At 40.1% G+C, this 19,997-nt stretch overlaps 1 protein-coding gene across 7 annotated transcripts in view; it reads left to right on the top strand.

Moving 5' to 3' along the window:
* The window catches only part of DIP2A (DIP2 acetate--CoA ligase A), a 100,930-nt gene that overhangs the window by 44,012 nt on the left and 36,921 nt on the right, over positions 1–19,997 (top strand). For all 7 annotated transcript variants that reach the window (XM_085228004.1, XM_085228002.1, XM_085228005.1 and 4 more), the window contains 10 exons: positions 2,773–3,018; positions 10,778–10,906; positions 12,051–12,170; positions 13,507–13,704; positions 14,962–15,057; positions 15,287–15,393; positions 16,085–16,208; positions 16,536–16,645; positions 17,048–17,150; positions 18,280–18,344. In XM_085228004.1, the coding sequence (XP_085084130.1) occupies positions 2,773–3,018; positions 10,778–10,906; positions 12,051–12,170; positions 13,507–13,704; positions 14,962–15,057; positions 15,287–15,393; positions 16,085–16,208; positions 16,536–16,645; positions 17,048–17,150; positions 18,280–18,344 (1,298 nt within the window). The remainder of the gene's footprint in view (positions 1–2,772; positions 3,019–10,777; positions 10,907–12,050; positions 12,171–13,506; positions 13,705–14,961; positions 15,058–15,286; positions 15,394–16,084; positions 16,209–16,535; positions 16,646–17,047; positions 17,151–18,279; positions 18,345–19,997) is intronic.

Here is a 19,997-nt window from a genome sequence, read left to right as displayed (position 1 = left end):
AGACTTGCTGGATCTGAAATCGGTCTTTAAAAGAAAAAAAAAAATGCTTATTTTTTGATAGAGGGTTGATTTCAGGAGACGTGCTACAGAGTCATTTCACTAGAGTGCATAGAACTTTGTCTAAATGTGAAAACTCATGACCCATGCCCTGTACCTGAACAGAAGGCATTACACTTCTCTCATGGATTATCCTTTTTTAATATGTAATAACCACAATGTCATGATGGCTCAGGACTTCCACATGCCTTTGCTGTTATTTTTTAGGTTAGTTCAGACCTCCTTCAAAGCAATTTTACTAATATGACTTTTTTCCATTTCACATTGCTAGGAATGTGTTGACCTGAGCATGTGAACTACTACCTTAGAATCCTTGCATTTGCAGAAGCTAATGCAGTTAAAATAAGGCATTGTTAATAGCTGAAAGGCTGTTAGTAGTTACTGTGGGTAGTTACCATCCCTGACCAGGGCTTGTATTCTGGTTACAGTGTTAAATTCAAAACCAAGTCCACTGACTAGTAGTAATGGAACTGCAGTATTGGCCAGCTCCAACAATTTTGATTGCTTTTGTTTTCATCTCACTGAGCTGCTTCTTCCCACCCACATTTCACATGATAGGAACTTGAGCTGCAGTTTCAGTGTATGTTTGGCCCAGAGGGCGATGGTTGCTGTGCCTCTCTTGGGTAAGCTCCCAGCCAGGAAGAGCTGCAAGCCAAGTACATAGCATTCTGCACACAGCACACTGCCCTTAACTCCTGCGTTGTCGCACAGCCAGATGTTACCTAGCTGCTTTTCTCTTCATGATAGAACTGCTTGGAAATTAGCAAGTTTTTACTTTGAGGGTTTCCATTACGCAGTTAATATTTTAAATTTAAAGTCTTTCAGCCTATATAAGATATCTGAAAGCTTAGAAATTTCAGAGGGACTTTGTAGAACTTGTAACTGGGTAACAGACACAATCAGAGTATGCATCCTTTGAGAAGCCTTTGTTTTTCGATGCTCTTATTTTTCACTCTGAATAGGTAATAAATCACAAATGTGGCTTTTTTTTTCCTGAGCCTGATTGTTTGTTATCCTATTTTGTTACATGTTCCTGGAACTGTTTGTGTTTGCCTTCTGCCTAAAAGGAAGGGAAGGCTGCAAGAGGGGCTGGTTTGGCTCCTCTCCAGGGGCCAAGGTAATCAGCAGCCGAAAACTACAACTGTGGGAGTAGACAAGAAATACCAGTATAAGGCACAGTCTCAGGAATGGTCATCCACAGCTGTATCTTCTCAAAATCAATCATGTGCATTTTTAGTCGGAACTTGTTATATTTGACTAGAGACGGTCAAGTAATGACATTTGTGATTTTAACTTTGAAAAGGCTGCTCAGATAAACAGGATTTCTAGTTTTGTGTTTTTATACTGGTTAAGAGCAGTTTTCCTGAAGCTGATGGAAATGCACATATTCTTAAAAACAGGATTGAACATGTGGTGGTTGAAAGTTGTGCCAAAGATGATGTAATGCTTTTCAATATGGCTTCAACAAAATTTGGTCATAGAATTACATATCACTATGTTCAGAGGATTTAGAAAAGTTCCAAAACAAAGACTGCAGGTTTCTGAGGCAACAACCCTTTGTCATGCACGAGCTCCACGTCTGGAAAGAAGTCTGATGTACAGCAGTGGACATCCTATCTTTCTCTTCAGCTGTTGTTTGGCTCATGTTGACTTCTGCCTGCAGTATCTTTTCAGGAGTATTCTGATCATTACGTGTGACTTAGAACTACTCTGCACAAACTGACATGATATGGGCAATGCGTTGTTGTAGGAACATCCTTTTGTTTACCGGGGGTGGAGGGTGCTGTGTTGTGGACCTAGTTCTTAAAATGCAACAGTTCCTTTAGTAAGAGACAGAATATGGAGCCTTTCTTTTGGCAAGCATACCTTAACATTCAAACAAGTTTTGCAGGAAATCTCAAACTTAAAAAAAGGCAAAAATAAAAACTTTTGTTAGAGTCTTGGCTCCAAGTGAACTGAGATTATTTTATATACATTTTAAAAGATTCTTTTATTTTATTGATTGAGCACGTAAGAGAGATTGGATGCAAAAGGAAACGTAAGAAACTTTGCGAATAGCTGAATGGTAACTAAAATGTTTTTCAGGCTTCTAACAGCAACAAATATACATCTGCAATAAAAACATGCTTTTCTAAGCATTCACATATTATGCACCTTGATGTCAGCTTGTGGTTAAAGTTCATGGGGTTATTCTTTGATTAATTAAATGTCTCTTTCATTCTTTCTTTTTTTTTAGTAAGTAGTTAAAAAAAAAGTCAAAGGAACCTAAGCATGAAAAATTAAAAAAAAAAAAAAAAAGAGGAAAGGAAAGAAAAGGGAAAAGAAAATACATCCAACAAAAAAATGTGATGGAAATTATTCAGACAGGACAAGTTCCAATTTATCTATTCAGAAAAATTCCATTGGGGTGGTATGCTTATTTAGCGTGATTCAAAGTATTTTAAGTATCTTAGGTAGAAAGTTTTTTCAAATATTGTCTTTCTAAGTGCAGGTGTTAAATGAAACTTCGCTTCAAGGTGCTCTTGTTACAACACATAGAATTTGTTGCATTTTCCTAAAAATTAGTGCATGTGAAGCTACCATTTGCTTAATAGTTGCATCTCATGTGTAGCACATGAGGTGAGAATGCTATGCGAAGAACATGGAAAAACTTCATGTTCCTGTCTGTTGGGTCATTCCCACATTACATGCCTGTCATCATTATTTTAATCACAGACACATCGTCAGCATCAGAAGATGAGGGCTCGTTGCGTCGGCAAGGGCGGATCACCTCCACTCCGTTCCAGAGCCATTCCAACGTAGAGCCCTGGCTTAACCGGGTTATTCAGGGCTCGTCCACCTCATCCTCTGCATCTTCCACCTCATCTCATCCAGGAGGGAAACCTGCTGCTGCTTCCAGTACTGCTACTGCCACTGCTGCTGCCACGGTGCTTGCAGATCTCATGGCACACATCCAGCTAGGTTAGTAAAGAACTCCCTGTGTGATTGGAATAAAATCGAATTAAAATCCCAAAGCAGAGCTAAATGCAGAAGTCAGACACCTGCTGTGCTCTACCAGGAGATATCCATAAATAGCCTTAAAATGTACAATCCGCAGACCAGGTATGTATGATATATATGTATTTAATTTAAATCAAACCAGGTTTTCAGGAGATCTGAACATGCATTCTCTTGATAAAAAGCATGATTTATCAAGAAACTGAAGTTAAATTTTCAGTGATCTTAAGAGTGGAATTTCAAAGGGATCATGTTTTTGGTGTGCGCTTTGTAATCTTACATGTATTTTTAGTAGACAGCATTATGCTATGGATTTCAAAGGTGACTCAATCGATAAACATCTAGAAGTCTAGAAATACATCTAGAATCTTTGAGAAGATTATGAAATTAGAGATACTGAAAAAGCTAGATTTCAAAGTGAAATGTGGTTTTTCTTTAATTAAAGTTTGTCATGATAACGTGTGGCCTTTATTCTGGAGTTAAAGTGAAAAAATAGAAGTACTGACAGGCCAAAGTGTGAATCAGAATATCATAGGGGTTGGAAGGGATCTCTGAAGATCCTCTAATTCCAACTCCTCTGCTACAGCAGGCTCCCTAGAGTAGATTGCAGTGGAAAGCATCCAGGTCAGTTTTGAATATCTGCACAGAAGGAGATTCCACAACCTCTCTCGTCAGCCCATTTCAATGTTCTGTCACCCTCAAAGTAAAGAAGTTCTTCCTCGTGTTCGTATGGAACTTTCTGTGTTCCAGTTTGTGCCTGTTGACTTTTGTCCTGTTATTGGGCACCTCCAAAAAGAGCCTGACCCCATCCATTCGTTATACTCTCTTTGGTACGATCACCTCTCAGTCTTCTCCAGGCTGAACAGTCCCAGGTCTCTCAGTCTTTCATCATGAGGGAGATACTCCAGACCCCTAATTGTCTTTATGGCCCTCCGATGGACTCTCTCCTGCAGTTCTCTTTCTTGAACTGGAGAGCACAAAACTGGACCCAGTGCTCCAGATGTCACCTCACCAGGGCAGAGCAGAGGGGGGAATATAACCTCCCTTGACCTGCTGTTCGTGCTCTTCTTGATGCATTCCACAACACCATCGGTCTTCTTGGCCACAAGGGCACACTGCTGATTCATGGCCAGCCTGTTGTCCACCAGGACACCTTTTCTGCAGAGCTCCTCTCCAGCAGGTCAGCCCCTAACTTGTACTCATGTGTGCCGTTATGCCTCCCCATGTGTAGGATTCTACTCTTGAAACTGTTGAAACTCATCATGTTCCGGTCTGTCCAACTCTCAGCCTCTCCAGGTCTTGCTGAATAGCTGCACAGCCTTCTGGTGTGTCAGCTGCTTCTCCCAGCTTTGTATCATCAGCAAACTTGCTGAGACTGCACTCCATCCCTTTGTCTCACTCACCAATGAAGACATTGAACAAGATCAGTCTCGGTTCTGACCTCTGGGGAGCACTTCTAGCTACAGATCTCCAAACTTGACTCTGCACCTCTGGATCACAACCTTCCGAGCTCTGCCAGTCAGCCACTTTTCAGTCCACCTCACTGTCCACTCATCTTCCCACACTTCCTGGGCTTACCTATGAGGATGTTATGGGAGACAATGTAAAAAGCCTTGCTAAGTCAATGCACACAACATCCACTGCTGTCCCCTCATCTACCCAGCCAGTCATGACATCCTAGAAGGCTACTGGGTTGGTGAAGTATGACTTCCTCTTGATGAATCCATGTTGGCTACTCCTGATAACCTTCTTTTCTTCCAGTCCTTGGAGATGACATCCAGAACAAGTTATTCCATCACTTTCCAGGTACACAGATGAGGCCTGACTGGCCTGTAGTTTCTCAGATCCTCCCTGTTGCCCTTTTTGAAGACTGCAGTGACACTGACTTTCTTCCAGTCCTCAAGCACCATTCCCATGAGTGAGTTTTGTCTCAATCTCTATAACACTGTAGGTCCAGAACTTCTTGTTCCTTTTTTTAACTTGTGGGGATACTTAGCAGGGAGGGACAAAAGCCATCTTTTTTGTTGTGAAAATGTTCTTTATATTATTTCTATACATAGTCAAGAGAAAATTGATCATGGATTTGTTTGTGTACAAAAGATGAGTAGTTATGTAAACTTTTGGAGAAGGACCTAGAGGAGCAGTAGTCTATGTATTTTTTTTTTCCAGTATGGTTTAGAAAGAAAGAAAGTTATATTTGTGTTTCACCTATTGTGAATGGTTTGGGTTGGAAGAGACCTTAAAGCCTCCCCAGTTCCAATCCTGTTGGACCAGGTTGTTCAAAGCTGTGTTAAACCCGGCCTTGAACATTTCCAAGGATGAGACATTCACAGCTTCTCTGGGCAGCCTGTGCCAGTGCCTCACTGCCGTCTATGTAAATAGTTTCTTCTTGTCTAATCTTAAACTGGCACTTTTTTAATTTAAAACCTTTATCCCTTGTCCTGTCATATACTCCCTGATAAAGAATCCCTCCCCATTTTTCTTGTAGGCTTCCTGTAGGTCTTCTTTCCTGCATTTTGCATGGGAAGCTCCAACTCTCTCAGCCTGTCTTTGTAGGTGAGATGCTCCAGCCCTCTGACTACTTTTGTAGCCTTACTCTGGACCCACAATGTCTTTCTTGTGCTGTGAACCCCAGAGCTGAAAGCAATACGTTCTCAAATTCTTGTGATTCTAGTACTGTGCAATAGGTATCACATATACTGTTTCTGAATGTTTAGAGTTCTGGCAGTTCTGATACCCAGCTTTTTCCTTACCTGGTGCTGTATGCCTGCACAGACTATACAGACAATCTTATCTAATTCCTTATAGAGAACAGGCTAGGTCAGATAGGAAAAAAACTGAAATGTTATGCAAAGTGTCATACAAAGCTACGGGCAGCATTTAGCTTTATTCATTTTTCTGTACTTCATCAGTACTTTATCCATAAACGTAGGCTCTTCTGTTTTGTGGTTTTACTGTTAGCACGAACTTTCCTGTTTGTATGAAATATGACCTTTCTATTGCCTTTAAAGAAATCTACATTTTCATCTTCCTTTTCCCAAACTTTTATTCATACTATTCTTATGGACTTCAAATGTTGCTGCTGATCACTGGGAAGTATTCGGTGTACAGGAGACACTGGAACAGTATGAATGAGCCACTGATGTCTGCTGCCCTCCAAATCTGATTTAAGAAGGAAGTTTGCATTTATTTATTGTGCTTAGTGAGTATAAGTAAAATGGAGTATTTCTACACCTTGCTTTGAGGACGGTCTGGAATTTACAATATGCATTCATAGGGATCACATTTATCTCCTTAAGATTCACAAATGCAATTATGACTAACTTTTGAAGTTTACATAAGATTGTTGATGAAATTCCATCATAACTGTAAAAACTTGCAAGATAAGAATAGTATGTGTAAAATGTAACACAGCAACATGTTACAGCGAATATCTCAAGCTGTATAAAGAGAGAGATCAAATTTCACAACCAGCTTCTTGAGATCTATCCATCCAGAGTATTTAATTGTGAAAATTGTATGCAATATCAAGGCCTACATAACAGTTCAAAGACCAGTGCTTAAGTAGCTAAATGTTTAACGGTGTACAGTGGAATGGTTTGAAATTTCCGTAATGAGAAATAAATATGTAATTTCTATCAGGAAGGAAGATCAGGGATTGTTAAAAGCTCGTAGAGTCATAGCTGGAAGGGATCCACAAGGGTCACCCAGTCCAACCCCCAGCCCCACACAGCACCTCCCAAACCCAACCCTTATGGCTGAGGTTGGTGTCCCAGCGCTCCCTGAGGAGCTCTGGGAGCTGCTCCATGCCCACCGCCCTCTGGGGCACAGCCTTCTCCCCCATCTGTCCGTTCCCTGACGCAGCTCCCTTACTCTGTAAGTGTACTGCAGCTTTTTTTGTCAATAAATACTGGAATACTTCCACAGAGGAGGCCTTTTGTGTGTGCTAGAGCATAAAATGGGTTTTATTAATTCCTCAGTGAATGTACTGATTTCTGCAGTACATAACCCATCTTTCTTACATATTTCTAATATTATGCTTTATCAAAATATTCTATACTTTGTGTATTGAATAACTGTTCACAGTTTTCATATGCTGGAGAATTCATACTAAATCTGTATTAAATTCCCAAGCAGTAGGCTGCAGTATTGGAAGTGCAAGGTTATGGTACTATATCAAGTCAAATAGAAATATGCATCCTGTTTAAGCAGCTTGTCTTTCAATATAAAAGTAAAGGCAGTATTTACACATTGTTTGGGGCCTCTTTTTATGTTAGTGTAATACTTTCTTTAACATATCTAAAGGTAGCAGTGTGTCAGGGTGTTCTTAAAGTTTGCTCATCAATCTGTGTATTATTTACCACATTAGCTCTTGTGAAGTACCAGGGAAAATGGATGATCATGATCTTTGGCACGTAATCTGTTTATTGAAAGACTTAAAAGTGCAAATGCAATTTGGAAATGCATCCACTGCTCTCTGGTACTTTGAATACTTCCCTTGTGCTCATCGATCATATCCCACGTGTACCTGTGAGGGACATGGTTATTGAGCATGCTACTGATGGGTTGATGGTTGGACTGACTGATCTTAGAGGTCTTTTCTAGCCTTAATGATTCTGTGAATTCTCTTTCTTAACTGGAAGCAGGGATATGTGGTAGGTGTTTGAGCTATGATTGCTGTTTACCTCCACAGGAGATTGTGAGAGTGTTTGAAACAAGGTTTCTAAGGTTTTATTGCAGAGAAGTATGCAGGAAGGAAGTAATGGCTTAGGGATTTTGTATTAAGTTGTAGCTGGGTTAGTGTGCTCTCTTAATTTTGTTGTTGTTCCAGTAGAATTTAATAAACTTATTTTAAATGTCCATTTTTATTGAATAATTTCCAAGAGATGAAATGAGATACAGCAGTCTGTGTGTAACCCAAGTTTCTGCTTAGGTTAGGGCTTATCTGTGGTATTTGAATATTCATTATAAGGTTCTTCCTTAGAGACTGCTTTCTGTCTGATGCCTTGCTTTTAATTTTCTATATTGTATCTCATGCATTTTTTTTCTTGGGTTACTGCATTTATCGTTTGCATTTATTGTCTCTGTCTCTTCTAATCAGTAACTGAAAGTTACTTTGGTCTGAATCCAATTAACTTTGGTCTCCAAGTCACAAGTGTGTTCACATGATTTTTTGTCTGCTCCCCATTTCTCTTTCTGTGCTTTGACACAGTATCTCTAGGCAAGAGAGACTCATTTCATGGATTTTCATGGACTTATGAGTAGAAAGCCTACATAATTAATGAAATTAATGTGATTTTCATCTGAGTGTAAGTCCTGAAGATGGAAATTATTCCTTGTGTATGCATAAAAGGAATTCTGTCCTCTCAGGGCAGACGTGTGAAGATCAGTTTTCTTCATTGTGCAGAACACGGTAGCTGTGGGCAGCAGAGAAGTTGTTTATAAGCACCCCTGGCATTCCACTTCTGGTTTAGGGACACTGATCTGCATTGAACTTGGCTGTGAGATGCTTGTGAGATACCTGAGTGCTGTAGAGCAGCACCTCCACATGTAGCTCCTTTATGTGCTCATTTTCAGTTGGAAATGACTGTAAATGTTCTTTTTTTTTCCCAAGCATTCTCATTTTTTGTGTGATTTCTTTGAACTCAGCTCTTCTATAAGCGTTCCCAAATGCCTTCTTCCCTATGTTACTTTCTGTGCATTTAGTTGCAGAACTTTTGTATTTCAAAAATCTATCTCTTGCATGCGTGTGCTTTTTCTTAAGAGGAATATACATTGCAAAACTCACATCCTTTCAGCATTTCAACTCCTGTATTTTAAGTATGGCTTCTGGATTTTGTAGAGTGTATGTGTGTTTTATTCTCTGCTGTGATCTTGATGTATGTACCTATATGCACGTCACATCAAGTGCATGCCACAGATTTATGCTTTGGGTCAACTTACTGCATGGTGACAACATCTTCTATGCAGAATGGTATTTTGAGGATTTCAATTGATGAAGCCACACTGCAGTTATATCTCTGAGCATAGTTCTTGCTAGTATATTAAAGGAATGAAAGCTTTACTCATTAATAATCTATCTGGAGTTTATAAATACAGTGGGCTAATACTGCACTATGAGGCCCAGGTACTTTTGATTGTGTTTCCTTTCTTATTAAGTACGCTTTACGAAGTCAGTGTTTTAGGACTTAGGTAAAGATGGGAATTAATACAATTAAAAAAAAAAATAAATGAAAGCATTATAGTGCTTATCAAGGGCCTTTCAGTTTATTCTGAATACGTGGACTTTCTATAAACCTTGTGAAGTATTGTGAAGATTATATGAATCAGTTTTACACATAGTTGTCATGTTTTATTGTTACTGGTTTGAAATCCAACATTTATTAAATCAAGTGATACTTTGTCCTCCTGGTATCTTACCCAAATGAAGGAATTTTGTGGTCCTGCTTAATACCTGATATGACAGATCTCTCTAACATAAGATTTGTCATTGCAGTGGTGATGACTAGAAAGTATAAGACGAAGTTTTCTTCTGGTGATCCTACTAAAACTGCTTAGAGCTGTTTATCTATAAGCTCTGGAAATCTGTGAGCAGAGTTATAAGCACTTCTTACCCTAGGGCTAATCACATCCTAAAAATGAGTTGGTGAATATTACATACTTCACAGCACTGTCTGTATCTCCCCAGGCTTTGGTTCTTGCTGCAGAATTTCTTCCACACAAAAATTCTTCAAGGGCTATCACTAGTGAGCTGTATGACTCCATGCAATTTTCTAGCATGGCGCAGCACTCTGTTTATAAGCTTTTGCCTGTTGAAATCCAATTTTTATTTATTAGGATTCTGAATATTTCAGGTCTGCAATTCCTGATATCAGTAATTCAGGTGTTCCTTACTTGAACACTCCTTCCCTACACTTAAATTTCTTAACCTGTGATTGCATTCAAAACCATTCCATAAAGTAGATCACAATTTTCTAATGGCAGTATTCCCTAGTGTTCTTCTGTAGTGTAGAGGCATGGTACAGTTCCAAGCAATGCAAGTTTTTGCCTTAAGATTGTTACGGGGTGATTATTCAATACTTTGAGTTCATGAGAATGTGAGAATTGCTCTGCTTTCCGTATGTACATGTACGTTACAGAACGGTTAAGTTTTAATTGCTCATATCACACAACATTGAAATTAAACAGTTTGTAATGTCAGGCCGTACATGACCACATTCATGCCTCAGGAAGCCCTATGCTTTACCTGTTTTGATCAGTGGTGCACCAAAGTGTGTTCAGTGTTGACATCTACGCCAGTTTTTTAAATGCACATTACAGGTAACCCAGCTGTCCTCACTAGTACTGGTTGTGAAAGATGGACAGTGTGTACCACAGAATAGGAAGCACTGACACACAGATACATTGACTGACTGAAAAACGTGGTAAAAAAGGCTGCTAAAGGAAAAGGATGATGTAATCATCTTGTAACTTATGTCTGAATTTCCTTGGATCACTTTGGAATTAGGTGAAGCTCATTTCCCCTCTGGAAAGGCAAAGCAGTTCCTTTCAGAATTCAATGCAGCATTTTAATTCTCCCCTCAAGATTTTGCTTATGATTTGATTAAAGAAAACAATTTTGTCAAAAATGGAAGAGCAGCAAAAGTGCTGTAAGAAGCAACATTGGATGCACTGAATCTTATCATGATTGATGGGCTCATTTGTTTTTCTCGCATTTATACAGATAACCACTCAGCACCTCCTGATGTAACCACTGGCCTGATGGAACACTTGCATCATGAGCGTCCACAAGTAGCATCAGTACGAGGAGTTCCCAGAGGCTACAACAGCAGCATTTTGGAAACTGGAGATGGTAATTGTATTGTAAACCTCCAACTATCTTGTCCTTTTTTCTGAATGAGCAGAACTGAGCTTGACACCCATCATATGCCATGCCTCCTCCAAAGCCCACTCCTCATTTGCAGTAGTATGGTGCATATGTCAGTCTGCAAAGGAAAGGCTGTGTTGCATTTCCTGTGTTCTGCCACTGGGAAGCACAGGGTCATCCCTCACTAATTACCATCACAAGCAAAACAGATTCAGCACAGGGAGTTGAAAAGTATTGCCTGTTGCTAATAGACTAGAGCAGTGAGAAACTAAAAATGCCTTCCCTTCTCTCCCATCCGCTGTCTCCTGTGTCTTCCCCTCGAGCAGCACAGCCCACAGCACTTCATCTCTGCCACCACCCCACAGTCATTCTATGTCCCTGCTCCGTGTGGATTCCCTCACACAGGATGATGCCATCCTTCCTGAACTGATCTTGCATGGGCTTCCCATGGGCTGCAGCTTTTCAGGCACTGCTCCTATATGGCTCTGGTACTGCAGGGTCCATCCTGCTAGAACTGCTCCAGCAGTCCAGAGTCACAGGCAGCAGTTCCAGGCTGGGACCCGTACCTGCATTGGTCCCATGGGGCTGCAGCCTCCTTCAGGCCACATTTCCCTGCTGCACTGTGGACTCTTCCACAAGCCCATGGAGGTCTGGTCTGTGCCTGCAGTACCTCCTGCCCTTTCTCTGCACTGATCTGGGTGGCTGCAGGGCTGCTTCTCTCTCATTTCTCACCATTCCCTCCCAGCTACTGTTACACAGCATTTTTCCCCTTTCTTAAGTTTACTGCCAGAGACAAAGCTAACATCACTCACAGCTCAGCTCTGGCCAGCAGCGGGTCCCTTTTGGAGCTGGTGGGAGCCATCTCTGGTCTGACACATGGCAATGCTAGGATCTGTTTACAGAGCCCATCCTCCTGCTGCAGCCCTCCATTATGAAAACCTTGCATTGTAAACCATATATGAAACTGGTATTGTTTAAAGCTTTTTTTACCCAAACAAGCTATGCATTTTGAATGACTCTTCCACCTGAAATCTGTGCTGAGCTTGGAGTGATATTGTGAGCAGTGTGGAAACATGTATTTGTATGTTTATTAATACATGGTAAATAATGCATCCTTTCTGTTTGGCAGGTGTCCCTGTGAATAGCAGAGTGTCCTCTAAAATCCAGCAGCTTCTAAATACCTTGAAAAGACCAAAGCGCCCACCTTTGAAAGAGTTTTTTGTTGATGATTTTGAAGAACTACTAGAAGGTTAGTTTTCCTTTAAATACAATTTTCACTCTTTGTGTAAGCAATTCAAGAAAGAACTGATATGGCTTAGCAAGTGTTTTTTCTTTTTTCTTCCTAAAGAGAAACAATAATCATGATAGAATTGCAGTAGCATATGACCATTCTGTCCACAGTATAGAAAGTGAAGATAATATTTAACTCAGCCCTCCTGCTGTGTGTTCTTATACTTGACATTCCCCCCTTGCTTTGGAAAATCTTCTGATTCAGCCCAGTTTGGCCCAGTGTGATGACCATTGTTTACCTGCAGGCAGCTTGTTTTTTATGCACAACCCCCACGTCCTGTTCTGAAAAGATGTCTTTTAGCTGATCAGTGTCCAAGTCTACTTAAATGAGAAGGGTTGCTTACTTTTAACTGGAATTCATTCGGTTAACATTGTCTGCATGTATGTTAATATCTTCTGTTTGGAATATAGAATATTTCATGATTTTACGGGTTAAGAGAAATTGAATACTTAGACTACACTGTGCAGTGTTATGTATAACTATAAAACTATAGTGCTTCTACATACTCTGCAGATATTGCTTAGTTGCTGATCATTTTCTAATTTGCATGTATGTGTCTAGACAGAAAGAAAAGCATTTTGAAGAACAAAACTGGCCTTCTTTAAGAACAGCAGCATCATTAATCTTGGAGAATATTTTTTTTCCCATTCATATTCTTAAAGAGTAAATGAAAATTTTGTTCTCAGTGCTGTATCTTCAGCAGTTGCTGCTAGATTCCCTGTACTGTTTATTTGATGCTCTAAAATGTGAAGTGTTTGCTGTTCTATTCTTTCTGTGAAGATTTTTCAGGCAAACGTATGTTGAAGTGTATAAAATCAACCAAAATACTCTGTAATACCAGGAGCATTTCAGTGATTTGTATTATTATTGCAGAGCCATATAGTCTTTCTCAACATACCTGTTGAAAATTTGGTGCAGTGAAAGTACATCCAATTGGTGCAGAAGCCATTCTTTCTGATAATGCTTCTTGGTTTGGTGTAGGCTTTCATTCAAATAGATGTGCAGAACAAACAGCAGAAAATAATGTCTCACAGTAGGGAAAGAAGAGTGAACTCAGGATTGAAGTTCTGTTCCTCTGGCCATCTTCTCTGAGCAGCATGGAATCAGAACTGCAAGAAGATTATTTTTATGAAGCCAACAGATGATTAAGTTAGCATCATCATAAAGCAAGGGAGAAGCACTGAGCATTGAGAAGCTGTGAGGAAGGATGAGTATGGTTGTAGAACAGTCTTAAGCGTAATTTGCACATTTGATAAAGACCAACATTCACCACTTTACTGTTTTCTGATTTTAGTGCAACAGCCTGACCCAAATCAACCGAAGCCTGAAGGAAATCAGATGAATGTACTTAAAGGTGAACCTGTTGGTGTGGTGACCAACTGGCCACCTTCTCTGCTGGCAGCCTTGCAACGCTGGGGAACTACCCAGCCAAAAGCCCCTTGTCTGACTGCATTGGATACAACTGGGAAAGCTGTTTATATGCTTACCTATGGTGGGTATTAGTGGTAACTGTAAGAAAGAAGCAGATGTTCATTGTAGAACAAATGGTTGGCTTTACCTGGGAGGACCAGCCTTCTCAGGACAGATCCTTTGAGAGTGCTATTCAAATGCAAGTTAAAAGTTCATTGTGTATGAAAACAAAATAAAGTTTATGAAGGGAAAATAGATAACATTGATTGATTACAAATGGCTGTTTATAAATTTCAAACAATTGTGTCCTTTTCATAGAATCATAGAATCACAAGGTTGGAAACAACCTATAAGATCATCTAGTCCAACCGTCTTCTCATTACAACTGCTACCACAAGCACTAAACCACATCTCGCTGCTCCTCATCCAGGTGCCTCTTAAACACTGCCAGGGACGGCGACTCCACCACCTCCCTGGGCAGCCATTCCAGTGCCTGACTGCTCTCCGAGAGAAAAAGTTTTTCCTCATGTCTAGCCTAAACCTTTTTGCTTGAAAGAATCTATAAAACAAAGCTAAAAGTGAATTGCTGTAAAATTAGGAATAAGTAACAGATGACTAATGCACTCTTAAAAAATTTTAGCATGCATACATCTTCTTGAATGTCCTTATACAAAAAAATTTGTACTGAAGGATCATACGAAGGTTAGTACTGTGGGAAGCAAGACTTTCCTGTTCCAGTGAAATAGAAGCATTACAGTAATTGTGAGTTTGTTGTTTTTTTTTTTAATAATTGTGGTCCCCATGGCAACTAACTGTATTTCAAAGGCATGCTGTGTGTCACAGCATGGCTCCCTGGGCTCTTCATGCTCTGATTTACCATTTTCAATGGAAGAGATGAGGTGTTGCTTAGCTTTTTATGAAAAGTTGTATTTTATTTTTTTTTAATCTGTGTTCTTATTTTTGAAAGCTACATATTAAAGAATTTTATTTATTTTTACTGTTTCCAGTAAGTAGTTAGATTTTTGTCTTTTAATTTAAGAGTTTGAAGTTCTGTGTTTAAGAGTTTTTTGTTCTGTGCTGTAGAGCACCAAATTGGCTTTTCACAGTGTTGCATAATATGGCATTTATTCCTAACTTCTGTTTCTTAAATTTTAACTAAATTTCTGTGCAGATTAGGGTTTTTCTTTTTAGGCCAAGCAGTTTGATTCTCCCCAGTATTTGCTAATGTAACTGCTAATTCTGTTCTAATACAACCAGCTTGCTTGTATATAGATATTGTCAATTGCTGGCTGAATTTTGCAATTTAAGCCTCTATTTTTTATTTCTTCCTCATCTTTAGGCAAACTGTGGAGTCGGAGCTTGAAGTTAGCATATACCCTGCTAAACAAGCTAACCAGTAGGAATGAACCACTACTAAAGCCTGGAGACCGGGTAGGTTTGTTTGAGGTCATATGTATGGATAAAATAGAGAGTGAGGAACAGCTTCAGCTTTATAATACTGTGGTTTGTAATATTATGTATAATCACAGCTCTCACTATTTCTCTTTTTATTTTGTGAACCTAGATAGTGCTGTTACATTTTTGTCCCACAAATTTTAAAAACGGTGCCACCCAAATGACAACAAAAAACATTTCATGTTATTCTAATGTATTTTTGTAGGTAGCTCTTGTATTTCCTAATAGTGATCCAGTTATGTTTATGGTGGCGTTTTATGGATGCCTCCTGGCAGAACTTATCCCTGTGCCAATAGAAGTTCCACTAACAAGAAAGGTAGGTGAATACATCCAAAAAATTCATAGCTTCATAAATTAATTGGAGAGGGATGGGTGGTATCAGGATCTTACATGGGATCCCTCCAAGCCTGCACTTTTGAAAGCAGTACAATGCATCAGCTGAATGACTCACTCTGCTTCTCCAGAGCCTAGTAGAATGAAGTGCATGTTCTAAGAGATGGGACAAAATTTTGTGAACCTAATAATTTTACTATTTTAGGATGCGTCCTTATAGAAATTGTTTTAATATGTTCTTTTGGAAAAGATCTATGCTTTTTTTTTCCTCAAAATATAACACAGAGGTGCAATATTTTCAGCTCTCAGGCTGAATAGTGGGAACAGAGGCAGGTAGAACAGGCTCTGCACTTTGGTGCCTCAAGTCTCAGAAACAACATCAATCTACCTCTGTGTCTTAATAAAACATATGAACTTCCTACAGGGTTGGAGAATTGTGTACATTTTTGCTGCTACTGTTCTTCCATTGCTTACCAGACTACTCCCTAATCTGACATAGTTCACCCTAAGCAAAACTGTATTTTGAGCATAGATTTCAGTGCTATCATGAAAGGTCTTTGCACCTTTCTTTTTCCCTGTGATATAAATTGGCTTAGTATTTTCAAAACATGGAAAAATTGCAGTAAACTGTGCCTAATTATTTGTGAGTTTGCAATAATATGGTTTCTCTGTAGGATGCTGGCAGCCAACAAATTGGCTTTCTTTTGGGCAGCTGCGGAGTAACGCTAGCTTTAACCACCGATGCTTGTCAGAAAGGCCTTCCTAAAGCTCAAACGGGTGAGGTGGTTACATTTAAAGGTATGTTTTCAAAGTACTCAAGTTTTGTTTTAGTATAAGAAATGTACATATTTTTACTGTTAAGCCACCTCTTTGAGTTTGCTTGCAAGCTTCTAGTTTATGTATAAAGAATTGCCTTTATTGTCAAGAGAGTACTTAGTGCTCCTCCTTCTTCCCGTCAGGATTGTGATGCTGCAGCCATAGCTTGACTCACATTGTTATCCTGGAATACTGAGGAAAGAAAAAAAAAAAAAAAAAAAAAAAGAGATTTTGGTAGTGTAATGACAGTAATTTGTGGTTTTCTGTTTGTTGTTTTTTGTTGTTGTTTTTTTTTTTTTTAATTTGAAGGTTGGCCTCGTCTCATTTGGTTTGTGATTGATGGGAAGCATCTGGCAAAACCAACTAAGGATTGGCATCCACAATTACGGGATGCCAGTGCTGAGATTGCTTATATTGAGGTGATCCAGTATAATATGCTTAACATATTGTTACACTGTTCCCATTTAAGTCACAATGCATCTTCCTTCTTCGATCTTCTGATGCTACAGAAGAGATAACTGTAATATGTATAATTGTGGAGCAAGAGTTTTTCCTCTCAAAATTACTGGGAAAACTGTCATACTGAGTATGACTAAAGACTGGGAATAATTGGCATTTTGGGATCCCTGGGACATTTTGTTTCATTAGGGTAGGGTTAGTGTGTTCTCTGAACTTAAGTTGCATCTCTTACATTAGCTATTTTCTTTAAAAAATGTAAATATCTGCCTCTTCTATTTATCTTTTCAGTTCATTACTGTACGTTTTCTTTACTTTCTGTATTTGTTGTTAAACTAATGTGTGTGTAAACTTTCTCTTTTCAGTACAAAACAAGTAAAGAAGGCAGCACAGTGGGCATTACTATATCTCATGCTTCCATGCTGGCACACTGTCATGCATTGACTCAGGCATGTGGGTATTCAGAAGGTAAGTTAGGTATAACTTAAAAATGACACCTACTGCTTCGATTGTTCAGGAAAACTATGTCACAAAATCACATTTCCTGCCATAAAATAACTTCAGGTCTTCTCTGTGAATATCATACAGAATCTGTCGTATGATGCTGTGAAACTGCTTGTTGCTTTTTCTAGCTAACGTGGTTACATGCAGTTCACTTTTCGTAAAGGTATAGGTGAGGGTATAGATGTGTATTTCCATATATATGGGTTCATACTCTCCACTACTCTTGGAGTTCTCAGTTGTGCAGGGGCTAAACGGATATGTGGCTGGCTTACTGGAATATTTTATTAATTGGGAAATAGCTATTTATGCTCTTCTATTTTTTGAAAAGTAAACAATAATAGTAAGTACTTGAAGAAACATTTATTTTACATTCAATCATCCTGCATCCTTGACTAGCAGATTTCACTTGATCAGTAAAAGACGTCCTTCTAAAACCTGGGTAGATCCTATGTCAAATTTTGATTTATGTTTGGAATCACATAAGTTCAAATTTCTCAGAGAAAGCACTGAAGAAAATTTAGTACAGCTGTAGTAGTATTTCTCTCTAATACGATTCTTTCAAATAGAGTTGAACCACTTTTAGTTGAAAATTCCTTCAATTGGCATCAAAATCAGAGTTTCAGTCTGTAGTTCTCGGACAAAGGTAACAAGCGCTCAAAATAGTATTAAACTGAATATCATGTCTTACAGATAAAATTATTACAAAGAATTTAATTGTAATTTTAAGGTGATTGTAATAAATAGGGCACTTTCAGGTACTGAGAGTGTGGTGAGGTGCTGGCTTCCCAGAGAGGCCTGGAGGTGTTTAAGGCCAGATTGGATGGGGCCCTGGGCATTCTGATTTAGTACTTGATGTAGTGGTTTGCAACCTTGCCTATTGCAGAGGGGTTGGAACTTGATGATCCTTGATATCCTTCCAACTCAAGCCATTGTATGGTGTTATTCTATGATAAAGCATCCTATATTATAGACAAAAAGACATGGCAATATAGTTTTGAGTTGTTAGGTATGTTGGAAGTTTCATAGTTGCTTGAACAAATATCTTAAATTCATAAATGTTTTCATAAAACTGCTTCTTTTCTTTTGCTTTTAGCGGAAACTCTAACAAATGTGTTGGATTTCAAAAGAGATGCTGGCCTTTGGCATGGGGTATTAACAGTAAGTGTTTGAATGAAGGAAAAAAAAAACCTGTAACCAGAATCTTCTCTTTGTAGCAGTGCTTTGGCTTCAGAATGAGGTCATAAACCATCCCAAGCTATATTTTACAATTTATGCATTTAAGAATAGAGTATTCCTTTTTCACTAACCAATTGTGCAGATAGTTTACCTATTATTGGCTGTACTCATAAGTAACAGCTAGATGTAAGAGCTTCCTGGCGGAAGGCTACTGCCAGGAAACATGTGGAGACCCAGACAGAGGTCCCCTGCACACGTAAGAGGAAGCCAAGCCAAGAAGAGTGTGGCAACCCAGACTGAGGTCCCAAAACAGCAAGCTAGCGTTCAGGTTGCTGGCTGCAATGAGTGCCAGAGTCTGGCCCTTGAAGTGCCAGGCGATGGAGGCAACGCTTGTGTAAGGTGCGACCAGGTAAATGACCTTCTCAGTCTGATGGCCTGCCTGAGGGAAGAGGTGGAGAGGCTGAGGACCATCAAGGACTGTGAAAAGGAAATTGACTGGTGGTGCCAGGCCCTATCAGCCCCAAGGTCCCGGCATGCAACTGTGGCTCCCTATGGGGCATGTGGCCTCCAGTCGTGTGTGCAGGTGTGGAGGGAGGCCCATCCGTGAGGGTGCCTCGTGGGAAGCGGTCAACCCCATGCCTCAAGACTTCCTCCACCCGGAAGGATAGAGGGGTGGTTGTCATAGGCGACTCCCTGCTGCAAGGAACCGAAGGCCCTATATGCCGACCCAACCCTACCCGCAGAGAGGTGTGCTGCCTCCCTGGGCACAAGTAAGAGACATTGCTAGGAGACTTCCCAGACTGATCTGCCCTTCTGACTACTATCCACTATTGATAGTACAGGCTGGCAGTGAAGAAGTTGGTGAGAAAAGCCTGAAGGCTATCAAAGATGACTTCAGGGGACTGGGGCGGGTAGTTGAAGGAACAGGTGTGCAGGTGGTTATTACATCTGTACCTTCAGTGGCAGGAAACGATACTGGGATGAGCCTAAAAACCCATCTCTTGAACAAATGGCTTAGGAGTTGGTGCAAACGCAGGAGTTTTGTTTTTTTTGATCATGGGGCAATTTACTCGGCACCTGGCATGATGGCTGCAAATGGATGCAGCCTGTCTCCATGGGGAAAGAGGGTTCTAGCTGAGAAACTGGCGGGACTTATTGACAGGTGTTTAAACTAGGTATGAAGGGGGAAGGGGACAAAATGAGGACCGCTGGGACTGAGGGGGCAGTTTGAGGCTCCAAACAGAACTTGATGGGTAGAGACAGTGGAGTTCAAAGGCTTGGAGAGGGGTGGGGGGATGCTGCTTCTCTTAAGTGCCTGTATACTAATGCGCGTAGCATGGGGAATAAACAGGAAGAGCTGGAGTTCTGCGTGCGGTCGCGAGGTCATGATCTCATTGCGATCACGGAGACATGGTGGGACAGCTCGCATGACTGGAATGTTGTCATGGAGGGCTATGTGCTTTTTAGGAAAGATCAGCTGGCTAGGCGGGGTGGTGGAGTTGCTCTTTATGTGAGAGAGCAGCTAGAATGTATTGAACTTGACTTGGGGGAGAGTGATGTAGCAGTGGAGAGCTTATGGGTGAGAATCAAGGGGCAGGCTGGTAAGGGTGACACTGTTGTGGGTGTGTACTACAG

Source organism: Meleagris gallopavo, chromosome 7 (assembly GCF_905368555.1).
Source record: "Meleagris gallopavo chromosome 7, MGAL_WU_HG_1.1, whole genome shotgun sequence".
Lineage (NCBI taxonomy): Eukaryota > Metazoa > Chordata > Aves > Galliformes > Phasianidae > Meleagris > Meleagris gallopavo.
Note: the sequence above shows the minus strand (reverse complement) of the source record. Positions and strands in the feature narration are given on the sequence as shown.